Raw genomic sequence first — 12,637 nt, 5'->3', positions numbered from 1 at the left:
GGAACCTGAAAGTATAATGAAATGTTTGGTTTCATATATATAACATAATTACAATAAATTATTTCAAGTATTCATCTTATGGTCATATCGCAGAAGCAGATAGGACCGATAATTCTAAAGAAAATGTTGTTATTATTATTATTATTCATTACTGTAATTATTACTTAGTAGCATTCACACTCCGCAAATCAATACATAAATGCGCTGCCTTATATGAGAAGTGCGAACAATCTATGTAAACCGCTGCGAATTTGAATGGCAGGCGATCGCGTTGTTATATTTGAATAAAACAGAAATTCTCCGTCCGTACGGGAATTAAGCTCATCTAGCCAACACACTTACTTCCATCACGAAAATAACGGAATGACATTGCAAACACGAAATGAAAAACTGAGGCGTACGCGCTCCATCGAGCGCATAACATGTACGAAACGCATCAATTAAACTACCAACGGTAACTCCGAAGCTGCATACCCATATACGGTTTTCGTATTTGAGAGATCGAGCCTGCTAAAGAGCTTCATTTATTTCTTTATTTTTCTTGTGCTAAACCATCGCCTAAGGCAAGTGTGCAGCAGGCAGCCCGATAAAAAACTCGGAGCGAACTGAAATTCGTTTTCATTAACTTCAATTTTCAAACTTACCGCCAAATACCGGTCAAGTATTAGGACTTTTCGCGATGGCAGACGACCTCTACGCTATAATTAAAGTCTACTAGAACATTCTAGTACTATATAGCTTAATGTTTAGCATAGTTGCATGTACTTACCTTGTCTATGTACATCTTGATGAGTGTAATCTGCACTCTTGTTATCAGCCGGAGCGTGGGAACAACGCGTCCGTACGCGGTGCCCTTTTCAAACCGCCGCACAAGTTCCGTTAAACCGCCGCGCACGTAACCGTTGCGTTGCTACGGAAATAATTTGAAACATTTGAAACGAAACTAGTACAGCGTCGCCAGACTGTGCTTGCGTCGTGTGCCGTGCGCACATGTTTTTCGGAGAATCGAGTGGAGATCAATGGCTAGTAGCAGTAGTACACTTCAGAACTCTAGTTTCTAAGAATAATTTTTGTCTGCTAAACCCCCATTGATCTTTTTTTCCCAACAGTTTGTGCAGGCTCGCGCATACGAATTTATTGCCGGGCCATGTGCCGGGCAGATAACGTCGTGCGCTGTTGGGCTGCGGCTGCACTTGGCTGACTTGACTGCAGCCAATCACAGCAGACTGCGCGTAGTCTTCTCCATAAGCAGACGAAAAGCGCCTGACTTCGCGCTTGCTGCGTATATACCTTTGCCTGAAACTAAAAGCGAATGTACGAGTTGCTTTTCAGCAACAAATCTAGATAAAATGCACCTAAATATATCGCGAATGCGCAGCGCACCTGAGTCTGAAACAATCTGCCCCCAGCGTGAGTAAGATAATAGGTTTGTTCGATTCAGAAAAAAAAAAAAGGTGCACGGCGCCACAAATTAAAAGGTGCACGGCGTGCCAGTTATGATGTGCTGAGCTCCCTCCAGTTATGGTGGGCTGAGCTCCTTGTTTTGCCTGTCGTCCACTGCCTACACTCATCAAAACTGCTGCTTTGAAAGCATATAGTTTTCCTGTAAACATGCTATAAATAATTGGCTTCATGCAAGTTGGCGGAGTTGAACTTTTTTTTTTTTTAGACAGATTGAATAATATGGCGACTTCCTACGCTAGTGCGGCCAGAGCATGTAAAAAATAGCCATAATGAGAAGGTCACACCTCTGCAGGTATGACGTCGACACCAGAAATTCTGGGGTGACAGCGTCCGCAGCTTCATCAGCAGAAATGAAGTCAGCATTTGTCCCGAATTCTTGCAGTAGTGAAGCAGCACTTGCCCTTCTATTTAGAGCTCGGGCACCGCGGACGCAGCATGCGAGCCCAAAATAAGACTTTTTGGTCTTTCATTGTAAATTTCACAATGACTAAGTAACTAGCTTTCTGTTAGCTAGCTCTTGCTATCTAGCTAGCTGCTACCTAGCTAGTTACTAACTAGCTAGCCGCTGTTAACTAGCTTTTCGGACAATTCACGTCTCAATATACACCGACGACATTTGCATCTGGGCCTCTGCGGTGACTCGCCCTCAGGCTGCAGACTTCAGCGGGCGGCAACCATGACGGCGTCTTATCTCCGAGAACAAGGCCTCAGTGTGTCTACTGAAAAGTGCGCATTGGTTGGCTTAACACATTTGGCTTTACAAACAAATGCCATCGTATCCTGTTTCAATCAATGGTCAAGCTGTATCCTATACTGCTAAAACGCATCGCTTTCTGGGTGTCATCATTGACCACAACCTCTCGCGGAGCCCTCACTGCGTCTATGTGAAAAAGAAATTAATTGCCATTGCTCAGGTCTTGAAATTTCTCTACGGGAAAAACTGGAGTACACCAGTCCATTCTATGATGCAGCTGTACAGGGTACTGCTTCTCGGACTCCTACGTTACAGTCTACCAGTGTTGTCAAATGCATGCAAGACGAACTTTCGCGCTTTGGAGAGCATACAAGGTTAAGCCCTACGCACGTGTTTAGGGCTGCCTCGGTGGAAGTCAACACCAACAACAACTGCCATCGCTGGGGACCATACGTTCCAGACACACATAGCTGTCGACTCTCTCAGAGCGCACATTCGCCATCTGTCAAGGATTCCTGACCATTATTTGGCCTCCATACCAGCCGAGAGACCTCGAGCGACCTTTTCAAGAGTGATTAGCGCTCATCAAGAGTGCATACCGTCATCTTTTACACCGGCAGCGAAGCCTTCATCTCCCCTGTGGCACTTGCGACAGCCTCAAGTGAATTTTGCTATTCCTGGAATTACAAAAAAAGTCCAAACATCCATCGCCGGCTCTGAAGCAAGTTACGCTCCTATTAGTGCACCAGACGTATCATGACCACATACATATACCGATGGTTCGACCTCACGTACCAGCTCGACTGCCGCATTCGGCGTTCCAGCTAAGCAGGTTACAGTTAGATTCTAATTGTCACACATGACTACATCTAAGTCGGCAGAACTTGCAGCTCTCCATGCCGCTATGATGTACGTCATCGAAGAGCGAACAGAGAAATGGGTCGTATTTTGTGATTCTATTCACAGTATCAAGTCTGGATTACATCACAGAACTTATGAGCAGATGATATCTGACATAAGGGTAGTGCAACACCATGCTCTGGAAAGAGAGCACAACATTATATTTCAATGGATTCCTGCTCACTGTGGTATCGTCGGCAACAACCTAGCTGACAAGGCTGCCAGGTCTTCCCACGAAGATATCCAAACGCATTCAACACCTTTGGCGAGGTCGGACGCTGCATGGGAACTTCACCTACAAGCATGCAAAAAGTCACAAGATCTCTGGAGTTCAAGTGCCTTCAATTGCCGATTATATAAACTGGACCCCGCGCTGCGGCTACACAACTCCCACCTTCCCTTCCCCTCGGCGAAACAACCTTGCTGTGCCACTTGTGGCTGGGAGTGGCGTTCACGAACGCATACTCCTACCGTATGGGAATGGCCGAGAGCCCGATGTGTGACTCTAGTGGGTGCGAGGAAAACATCGAGCACCTACTGTGTACGTGCCCTCACTACGATGTACAACGCCTCCCTCTGCGGGCAACTTTACACCGACTGGACTTAAGACCTTACACCCAGTCAAAGATACTCGGACCGTGGCCACACCCGACACTGGCACTAAAATCGATTCGTGCACTAGTGCATTACTTGAAGTGCACCGGCTTTAGAGACCGTTTATAGTGTCCCTGTGCACAGTGTCCCGCCCACACGCACTCAGCGCTCACTCTCTCCCTTTTTCCTCTTTCTATTCCCCTTTCCCCCACCCCCAGTGTAGGGTAGCAAACCGGATGCTCTTCTGATTGACCTCCCTGCCTTTCCTGTTCTTGTTTTCTCTTCTCTCTCTATAGCACTTAAACAGGTGGTACAGAAAGGAAAGTTAAGCCCAAGCTATTCCAACACTTGCACGCGCGTTTAGCGTGCCTGGATTAGGAAGGTTGAGAAAATCCTTGTCCAGACCAACACATGAAGCACGTAAAGCTCGCGAATGACGTTTCTACCTTTCTGCTTGCGATACAGCGAGAAATACTTCAGGTTCTAAACGCTAATCTACTTGGCAACGCGCTCGGAGCCGTATATTGCCCCGGCTTTGGCCGGCGTTAGCCAACTCAGAAGAGACGAAAAAAAAAAGAAAGAAAAAAAAAAAGATTGCCGTATTTTCGATTGTCCGCGTCGCGTTTTCTCTAGACATTCTTTTTTACACTGCTATAATTCCTTACACACGTGCAGGATATAGGCTCTTAGTTGATCACAGAAGAACCAACGCACGCAAACTTCAATTTACTAAAAAATGTCCTCGCACATTTGCGTACAGTGTTGCACTATTGCTACTTGTATGTCTTGTGCGTACGTTTCTTCATTTAATTTTGGTTTTGAGTTGTTTGTTATTATTACTGTTCGCTGTGTAATTTTTGGCGGTCACAGAGAATTGTTATTTGCCTCGACTCTTTTCGCATACCCTTGAGTGGTTGTCTGCATGACCTTTTGGATGGCTATCTATACTTAGCAGCGCACTTTTCCATTTTGTCATTGCAAGGGAACGAGAATAACCGTTTACGAGTTCGCTTCGTCAGTGCTTTAGGACAGACCTTAGTGAGATGTGACCAGCGCGTCACTTCTACATCCAGCCCGGTCGAGGTCGTCACACAGCCGCGCGAACACTATTCTTACTACTTAAAATCATCGCGAAAGTTAGGTGCAGCACAAAAAAGAAGAGAGAGAAGAAAAGAGAGAAGTAAGAAATGCTAGGAGCGAAAGTGTGTCTATAAATTTTCTAGTATCAAGTAGCACTGTAAGTGGGCCCAACATTATGCCAACATTGTCCGATCTATAGGGCCCATGTGACCAAATATTGGGCGTATACAGTTTCGCTGCTTCCTGTGCTTTCCGCGTTAATACTGTGTACCCACACTTTAAAAAACGCTTGCACCCATTGGGGTGGATTTCTGTCACACAGCAATTACCGTCATATATGTCTTGCTTTTGTTTCCTTTCTCGAAATCTCCGTACTCGTTACTGTCTTGTCGAGAATGGCGTGTCACGCTGATAACGGGTGTGCCGTTCGTGACCACCTGAAGATACTGGGTGCGCAGCATTAAATAAAGTAAAGGCATGCAGTATACACTCTAACAAAATGTTTACACCCTTTGGGACTTATCTTGTCCCACAACAATAATCGTCATCTGCCTTGTTTGCGGTTCCCGTCTTGAAAACTGAGCGCTCGCTACTTTCCTATCGAGAATGCTGTGTCATGACGCTGGTAATGCGCAAGCCGTTCGTGACTTGGAAGTATCGGGTTCACAGCGTTAAAGAAAGGAAATGCGGGCAATACAGATGACGATTATCGTTGTAGGATGAAATACGCGACGCAAAGCGTGTAAACGTTTTTTAAGCGTGTATACACTCTTAAAACGGTTGCACCCTTTGGGGTGTATATTTGTCCCACAACAATAATCGTCACCTGCCTTGCTTGCGTTTCCTTTCTTGAAAACTCGGCGCTCGCTACTTTCCTGTCGAGAATGCTGCGTCACACTGATAACGCGCATGACGTTCGTGACTGGGAAGTGCCGGGCTCGCAGCGTTAAAGAAAGGAAACGCGGGCAAGGCAGATGACGATTATTGTTGTGAGACAAGATAAGCCCCAAAGGGTGTAAATTTTTCTAAGAGTGTACTCTTAAGCAAATGTACACCCTTTGGGGTGTATATTTGCCACACAACAATAATCGTCATCTGTCCTGAATGCGTTTCTTTCCTTGGAAAACGCTGCGCTCGCTACTTTCCTGTCGAGAATGCTCTGTCATGCTGATAACGGGCATGCCGTTCCTGACTTGGAAGTACCGGGCTCGCCGAGTTAACGAAAGGATATGCGGACAAGACAGATGACGGTTATCGTTGTGCGGCAAAAGGCGGTAATTTTGCTTAAGAGTGTGCTGCGTTACAAAAAGTGCGCCTCAAAGGGTGTAACTGTTTTTAGAGTGTATAAGAAAAAAGACGGAGTATTGGACATTCCCTTTGCGTCAGCAACCGCGCATTGTGATATTCGATTCCGTTTTTTAGACTTCTCCTACACTTCGAGGGCCTCCTTGCATTTAGGGAGAGCGAATTTATTCCACGAAAAAAAGAAAAATACGGGACTAGCAGCTGCCCCCTCAAAAAAGCGGTTGTCTGCCACTCCCTTTGTCTTTACAACGTATATTGAAAGTGTTCAACTTAGCGAATGGTGATAAAATGAATGCTTTCTTTTTGTCGTTTCTAAAGCAATGTCGCTTATTTTTTCGCTGTGGCTGTTCCACATTTTCATCACCTTATCACATGACACCCCTACGATACCGAAGGAGTTAAAACCACTCAGTCTACTAAATTAACAATAAGGTGGCATAATAAGTTAAATACTGATACTGAATACTGATTACTGAATACTGATGCAGAAATACGGAATACTGATAATGTCAATTTCACCGTAAGCGATCGTGAGGTCATGAGTTTTGACGGCGTATACTCAGGACTGATTTACTGTTTGTCTATAAAAAATGATTACATAACATTCTAGGGAAACCAATGACTCATTCTAACAAGCTTTCACAAGATTACTGCGTGCAAACAGCCCACATAGTGATGATTATATGGAATGCGTGACGTCGCACCATGACATATGTAACTACAATTTGGACGCGAAAAAAGAAAGGAAGCCGAAAGTTTGTAGCTGCCATTGTTGCGTGTAATCAACCTCTCTTCGCCAAATTAATGCAGTTAGAACCTTACAACTATAGCCTCATCAGTCCAACTAAACGTAGTGTTGCTCCTTTAGGGTCTCTTTGAAAGGAACGCTAAAAAGAAACACGAAATCAGTTTAAACCCAATCAAGTAACTAGCAGAGAGGGAGTTCAAGTGTGGTTTAAACGTCAGCTCGTCCGTTTTGGCGAGGGCAAATCAAATTAAGGAGCACGGCACATCAATTCTGAGGGCGCTCGCAAGGTGGAGTAATGCTCCCGAAACGGAAAAATTTTCATGCACCCAACTGTAGTACGAAGCTACAAATGAAACCTGGAACAAGATGAATTTTTCTTCAACTCCGAAGCATCTCTTTTTGAGAAACTTATGGGCTACCTTTGCAGCTTCGTGCTACAGTGCGGTTACTGACAATTTTGTTTCGCTTTCACGAAATTGAGGAGCAATAGCGAAACCCGTGGAAGCAATTTCTTTCGCAATAAAGTCATATGTTGGCGCACAGATAACGATGACAGACCTCTATAGATGGATAATCTATCAATCTAACTCGGCTTAACATTTTCCTTTAGGGTCGCTTTAATGTGGACTCGAATGAAGAATTATTGTCCACGTCTTGTTCTATACAGTCGGCTTAAACTATAGTGCATGTTGCGAAATACACTTTTTATGCACGTGGAAACGTGACCATCTTGATACGGACCTCGGCGCTCTTATCAGAGTCGTTATAAAGGGGCACGTTTTCACAATCTTCCGCGACAACCTTTGCATAGAGTATACAGCAGTGCAGTGGTCTCCATGTTTTGGTTATATCTTTTTTTCGAGCCTAGAGCAAGGCGTTGACTTTGACTTTTACAGGCGGCCGTAATATTTCGTAACAAGTATTTTAATTTTCTATTCCATAGCGTCTACTACAAAAATTACTAGAGGAAACTCTGGCAATGGTGTCATATGGAAATGATTTATGTTAAAATGTCGAGTCCTTTCCAACATGACACATACCTACGATGGGGATCATCCAAACAAATGAGAAACTAAATAGGTACCAATAAATAATCAAAGCTTGAAAAAGCGAGAAAATAAATTGATTTATATGAAAAAACATAGTGAACTTAGTAAACGAAATCGTATACTTAAAGATCATGACCCAAAATCTTAGCAGAGAGATAGTGCCTCTAGTAATTAACGTAACCGGCTTAATGTTCAGGTATACAGTGTGTTTCAGCTAACTTTAATCGAGGTTTAAAAATGTGCCTAAGCACTCTAGGAAGACCCGACTAAATACATGCTGTGAGCTATTGTACAGAGCAAGTCACACAATTTTTTGGCATTCTGATTAATCGTATAATTAGTCAAGATTAATTAACCAACATCACAAGTATTAATATTACGGAAAAACTTCTAATGAGAAAGTTGTAGAGCGCTCTAGCAAATATCGAATTCAGCAGCTTCTAACTTCCTACTTGTTACGTAATAATTTTTTCTCCGTCAAAAATAAAACAAAGAAATAAAGAAAGAACGCGAAAAGAAAAAAAAAAAAACATCATTCAACCATGCCCGCTTCTGCGTGATATCTTTTAAACATTGGCCACTATTAAATGGGAAACTTCGTGTATAACCAACGGATTTCCATAAAGACAGTGGTGGAAAGCTTGTGAGGACATTATACAGATGCGTGTCTTCACAGTTGATGCAGGGTTTGCTGCTCACTTGCTTAGTCACGCTCCTCCGCCTTAGCAGCACGTGGAGAATTACGCAAGTCACACAGTGTCGTCAGGGTTGCAACATCAATGTTCGCCTGAGCGCTTTCACGCGCAGACATCCACACGACGCATGCAAGTCTGCCGTCTGTCTGAAACGGCGCCGCTGTCTGCTGTCGTCTGCTTTATCTATTGCGTGCCAGCATATGTATATAGGGGGTTTCTTCAAAGTTCAACACGCAGGACCCGACGTAACATATGCAGAAAAGAGACGACGAACTTTTTGGAAGTATGACGTGTTTATATAACGTTTATGGCTGGTGGACCAGCCCTCGTGAGAGTACAGTGTACTCTGACGAAGGCTGGTCCGCCAGCCGAGAACGTTATGTAAGCACGTCTTATTTCCAAAAAGCTCGTCGTGTACTCTGACGAAGGCTGGTCCACCAGCCGAAAACGTTTAGTAAACACGTCTTACTTCCAAAAAGTTCGTCGTCTCTTTCCTGCAAATGTATATACAGGGTCTCCCATGTAACTCCATGTAAGTTTAATGTTTCCGAAGTAATCCCGACGTTCGCAAATAATTACTGAACCCTCGTTTCCTCTTTATTTTCAGGCGTTATTCGAGGTTCCCGCGATGTGCTCGGTGGACTACATATACAAGTCACCTCGTTTATTTTTCTTGGAAATAGGGTTATGACTACGTGTAATCTGAAGACAGAATTCAGAGTGTGTGACTTAATTAAGGCCTTTGCTGTAAATTAAGTGTTCAAGCGCTATATAGAGTGCTTTAAGTGTGTGGAACGTCGAAGAATCTAGCCCTATAGCTTTGTCCTGGCAGAACTAGAATAACTGTCAGTGAGTTTAAATTTGAGGAACATGAAGGGAAAATTATCGCCATTGTGCGTGCGAAGCTTATAGTGTGTGGATTTTCAGCCTATGGAAAAAAAAGACATATTTAGCAAGTGCTCGAAAGTGTACGCGATAAAACCGTCATCCTCACTGTTTCGTATACAGCGTCCAATTAGCATTGTACGCGACACCGAGCTCCCACTAATTGTATATGGGAGCAACGTTAAGGACGATTTGCGGGGACAGTTTAACGCTTCTGGCGTAATTGCGATTCTTACAATTATTTGCTGAACCCTTGATTGTTCCATGAATTAGTGGGTTATACAAAGCGTGCGCGGTGTCCTCGATGAACCAAACGAGTTGCATTGTCTACACTTCGCTGAAGTAGAGGGCAGGTTATGGGTGATTTGTAGGCAATGCTCCAAATCTGCGGTGCTCGGCCCCAGACGTTCTACAGCGAGGCCTTGAAGAGGAACGGCTCTGCCACAAGAAACGCCGCACAGAAATCCTTCTGGCTGCGATCCCGGATCCAGACTGTATACCCTCTTCCCAGAGGGCTGTTTTGAGGGACACAAGTCCTTTCAACCAAGGCAGGGTATGCCACGACAGCGACACCATCGCATTATAGCAGTGGCAAGGACAACGAAATGACTTTAGTCGCGTGCAATCACCCCCGCAAGTAAAATGGTTCAGGGAAGTAACTATACCTATATATGTTCATCACCTCGTGCTGGAATGCGAAGGACTCAAGACGTTCCGGGACATGTACTGGCCTGAGCTAGGTCAGGGACGTTGCTTTCTTCCTTTAGTTTCTTTCTTTAATGGTAGATTCACCCTTTTTCATACATCAACATTGAAACATACATCGCCACATCAGAATGGAGGCTAAAGGCTCTGTGCCTGACGAGGCCCGCCGATTAATGACAAACAGTGCATTTGAGAGGCTAACAAACTTCCTTGCATGGCAGCATTACAATCATGCACAAACTGAATATAATTCATTTTGTGCAGCATGTAAATAATCCAAAACGATAACCATTGTAAATTACAATTGAAAAAAAAAGTGCGCATTAATAAAGTCACTTTAAGAATACGATAGGTCAAAGATTGTGTTGTAACGTAAGTATTGGGACAATAACACTTACTTGTTTAGCATTTTACTAGTGAACTCGTGTATTAGCTTTCCAAATTATTTGTTTTTGTTCAAGAAAGATGTAACGTTACGTTTGAAAGCCTTAACTCTATAGTTATAACATCAGGAGTTCTGCAACAAACATATCGGATTTCATAAGCCGCATCAAGCAGTGCAATTGAGCAAGAGCTAAGTTTAGGTTTGCTGTGGATTAAACAATGAGCATCTGTTGCCTGTCGAAGTGTTAATAGCTTACATATATGAAGAGTGGGTCCGACCAAGGCTAAACCCAAAGAGATTAGCTTCACGTATGAAGTTTTCATAGTGAGCCTATGCCTATAGCTGGATCCCTTAACATATTCCTGGGGGTATGTTAACAGTGCAATAATAACAAACACAGTGCAATAATTTCTTCGCTGAACAGCCTGGCTAACGTTAGCTGTGGGGCACGCGGCATAGTGGCCAACGCGGCGTCGCTGGTCACGCGCGGCACACCCGGCCACTGCGTCTCGACCACCACTGCGCATTTCACGGCCCATCGGTGACCCTAAGCGCCCTGTCGTCGACTTTTCTTTCTTTTTTTTCCCGAACTCGACGGGGCCGCTTGACGTCGCGCCACACGCAAACACTCCCGGCCCGGGACCCCCCGTCACCCGCTCGCTCGCTCGTCCGGCGAAAAAGGTGCGCGACAGGTGTCCGAGATAAGCGGCGTTGCGCGTTCGCGCCCTGTTTGCGCTAGCGCGGTGGCTGCGGCAATCCGAGAGCGCCCGTTTACGAGCTAATGACGGGCCCCGTTATCAGAGAACAGCCCCGGAGCCAGCCCCGTACACGCGGGATCAAAACAAACATCGCGGGCTCCTCCTGGACGTCCTCGCCTCGGACAAGATAAGAAGCGCTAGCTGCGCCCCGCAGATAAGCCGGCCACCGCGGGCTCAGCGCTCGCGGGATGTGCCCGCCCTTGTCTCTCGCCGATCCCGGCCCACGGTTGGCGTCACGTGGACGCCGGCGACCGGACGTGCGCGCCCCAATTCGACGGAACCCGTGCGCTCTGTGGCTCGTGCGCGCGTATAGCGCTCGTATAGGCGGTAGCGATCCCGGACGTGCACGTGGGAGAGCGGATGCCCGTGTGTACCTCGATGTCCTTGCAGCGACCTGTAAATGCAACCCTGTCTCGTTAGTTTTACAGGAACTTCGCTGCGCCCGCCAGGTTGCTGACAGATCTTACTTTTCGGCAGTCGCTGCTGTGTCTAGCCTACGTTGTTTTTTTTTTATTAAGACAGTTTAACGTACACAGTGTGATGTGACGACACCATACTGGAGAGCTCTCAAATGCGCACGAACCAACGAGCTGTGTGCATGGTAGCACGTGGTATTGATGTAGTCCTTATTGGTACTAAGGTAGCAGTACCGGGACATGGTAAGGCTGGTGGTACTTCGGTAGATACCGATCTTCTTCGTGGCTCTCTGAAGGCCTCCTTGTTGCGGTAAAGAAAGGAGAGATAGCTGCATAGGGTGGATAATAATTAGGCAGCGTTTGATATACCAAACCTACGTTCGACATATGAGAGAGGCTTCGATATAGGCTCGGCGGAGGGCTCTGGAATACTTTCTCATCTGTATTTTCTCAACGTTCACCTAAACCCACGTACCTGCGCGTTTTAGCATCCCGCCTGCAGTAAAATGTGTACTGCATCAGCCGGGATTCGATCTTGCAACCTCTTGCTCACGAGCGGAAACTGTAGCTGCGCTTTCTAAGCCAACTAAGCGGGCATAGATGCGTAGGGATGCGCACAGGCGGCGGAGAGAAGCTCTGTCACGAGACTGTACAGCTTGTAGATGCGTCATAGGTTTACAGCGCGAAACCACAGACAGCAAAGTCTTAAGGCCAGCGCTAGCGTTGTCTCGTTCATATCCGCCCTTCTGGCTTTTTTGCTACAGAGATACGAAAATTACACAAGGTCTAATAGATCATGCGACACCGTGGCCGCGTGGTTGAGACCCACGCACTGTATCATCTGCCATACACGCTGCAGCAAGTGACCGGGAGCGCATGCATGCCAAATGAGTTGCCACAGAGCTTGTATAGGCGATTGCGCCCATACATTCCTGCTTGTTCGGACTAGCAATGAGGGA

The 12,637-nt window shown here is 45.6% G+C and overlaps 1 protein-coding gene across 3 annotated transcripts in view; it reads right to left on the bottom strand.

Annotated features, from left to right (window-relative positions):
• The window catches only part of LOC135909699 (structural maintenance of chromosomes protein 3-like), an 85,791-nt gene that overhangs the window by 59,610 nt on the left and 13,544 nt on the right, over positions 1-12,637 (bottom strand). Inside the window, exon 1 of one of the 3 annotated variants that reach the window (XM_065441736.2) lies at positions 770-972. The exons of 1 other annotated variant lie outside the window; for it this stretch is intronic. In XM_065441736.2, the coding sequence (XP_065297808.1) occupies positions 770-784 (15 nt within the window). In that variant the 5' untranslated portion in view covers positions 785-972. Of the gene's footprint in view, positions 1-342; positions 364-769; positions 973-12,637 lie in introns of those variants that run through there. One more of the 3 variants, XM_070535337.1, reaches the window with a different exon arrangement.

Source organism: Dermacentor albipictus, chromosome 3 (genome assembly GCF_038994185.2).
Source record: "Dermacentor albipictus isolate Rhodes 1998 colony chromosome 3, USDA_Dalb.pri_finalv2, whole genome shotgun sequence".
In the NCBI taxonomy this organism is placed as follows: domain Eukaryota; kingdom Metazoa; phylum Arthropoda; class Arachnida; order Ixodida; family Ixodidae; genus Dermacentor; species Dermacentor albipictus.
The sequence above is the reverse complement of the archived record's forward strand: the minus strand, read 5'-3'. Positions and strand labels throughout refer to the sequence as shown.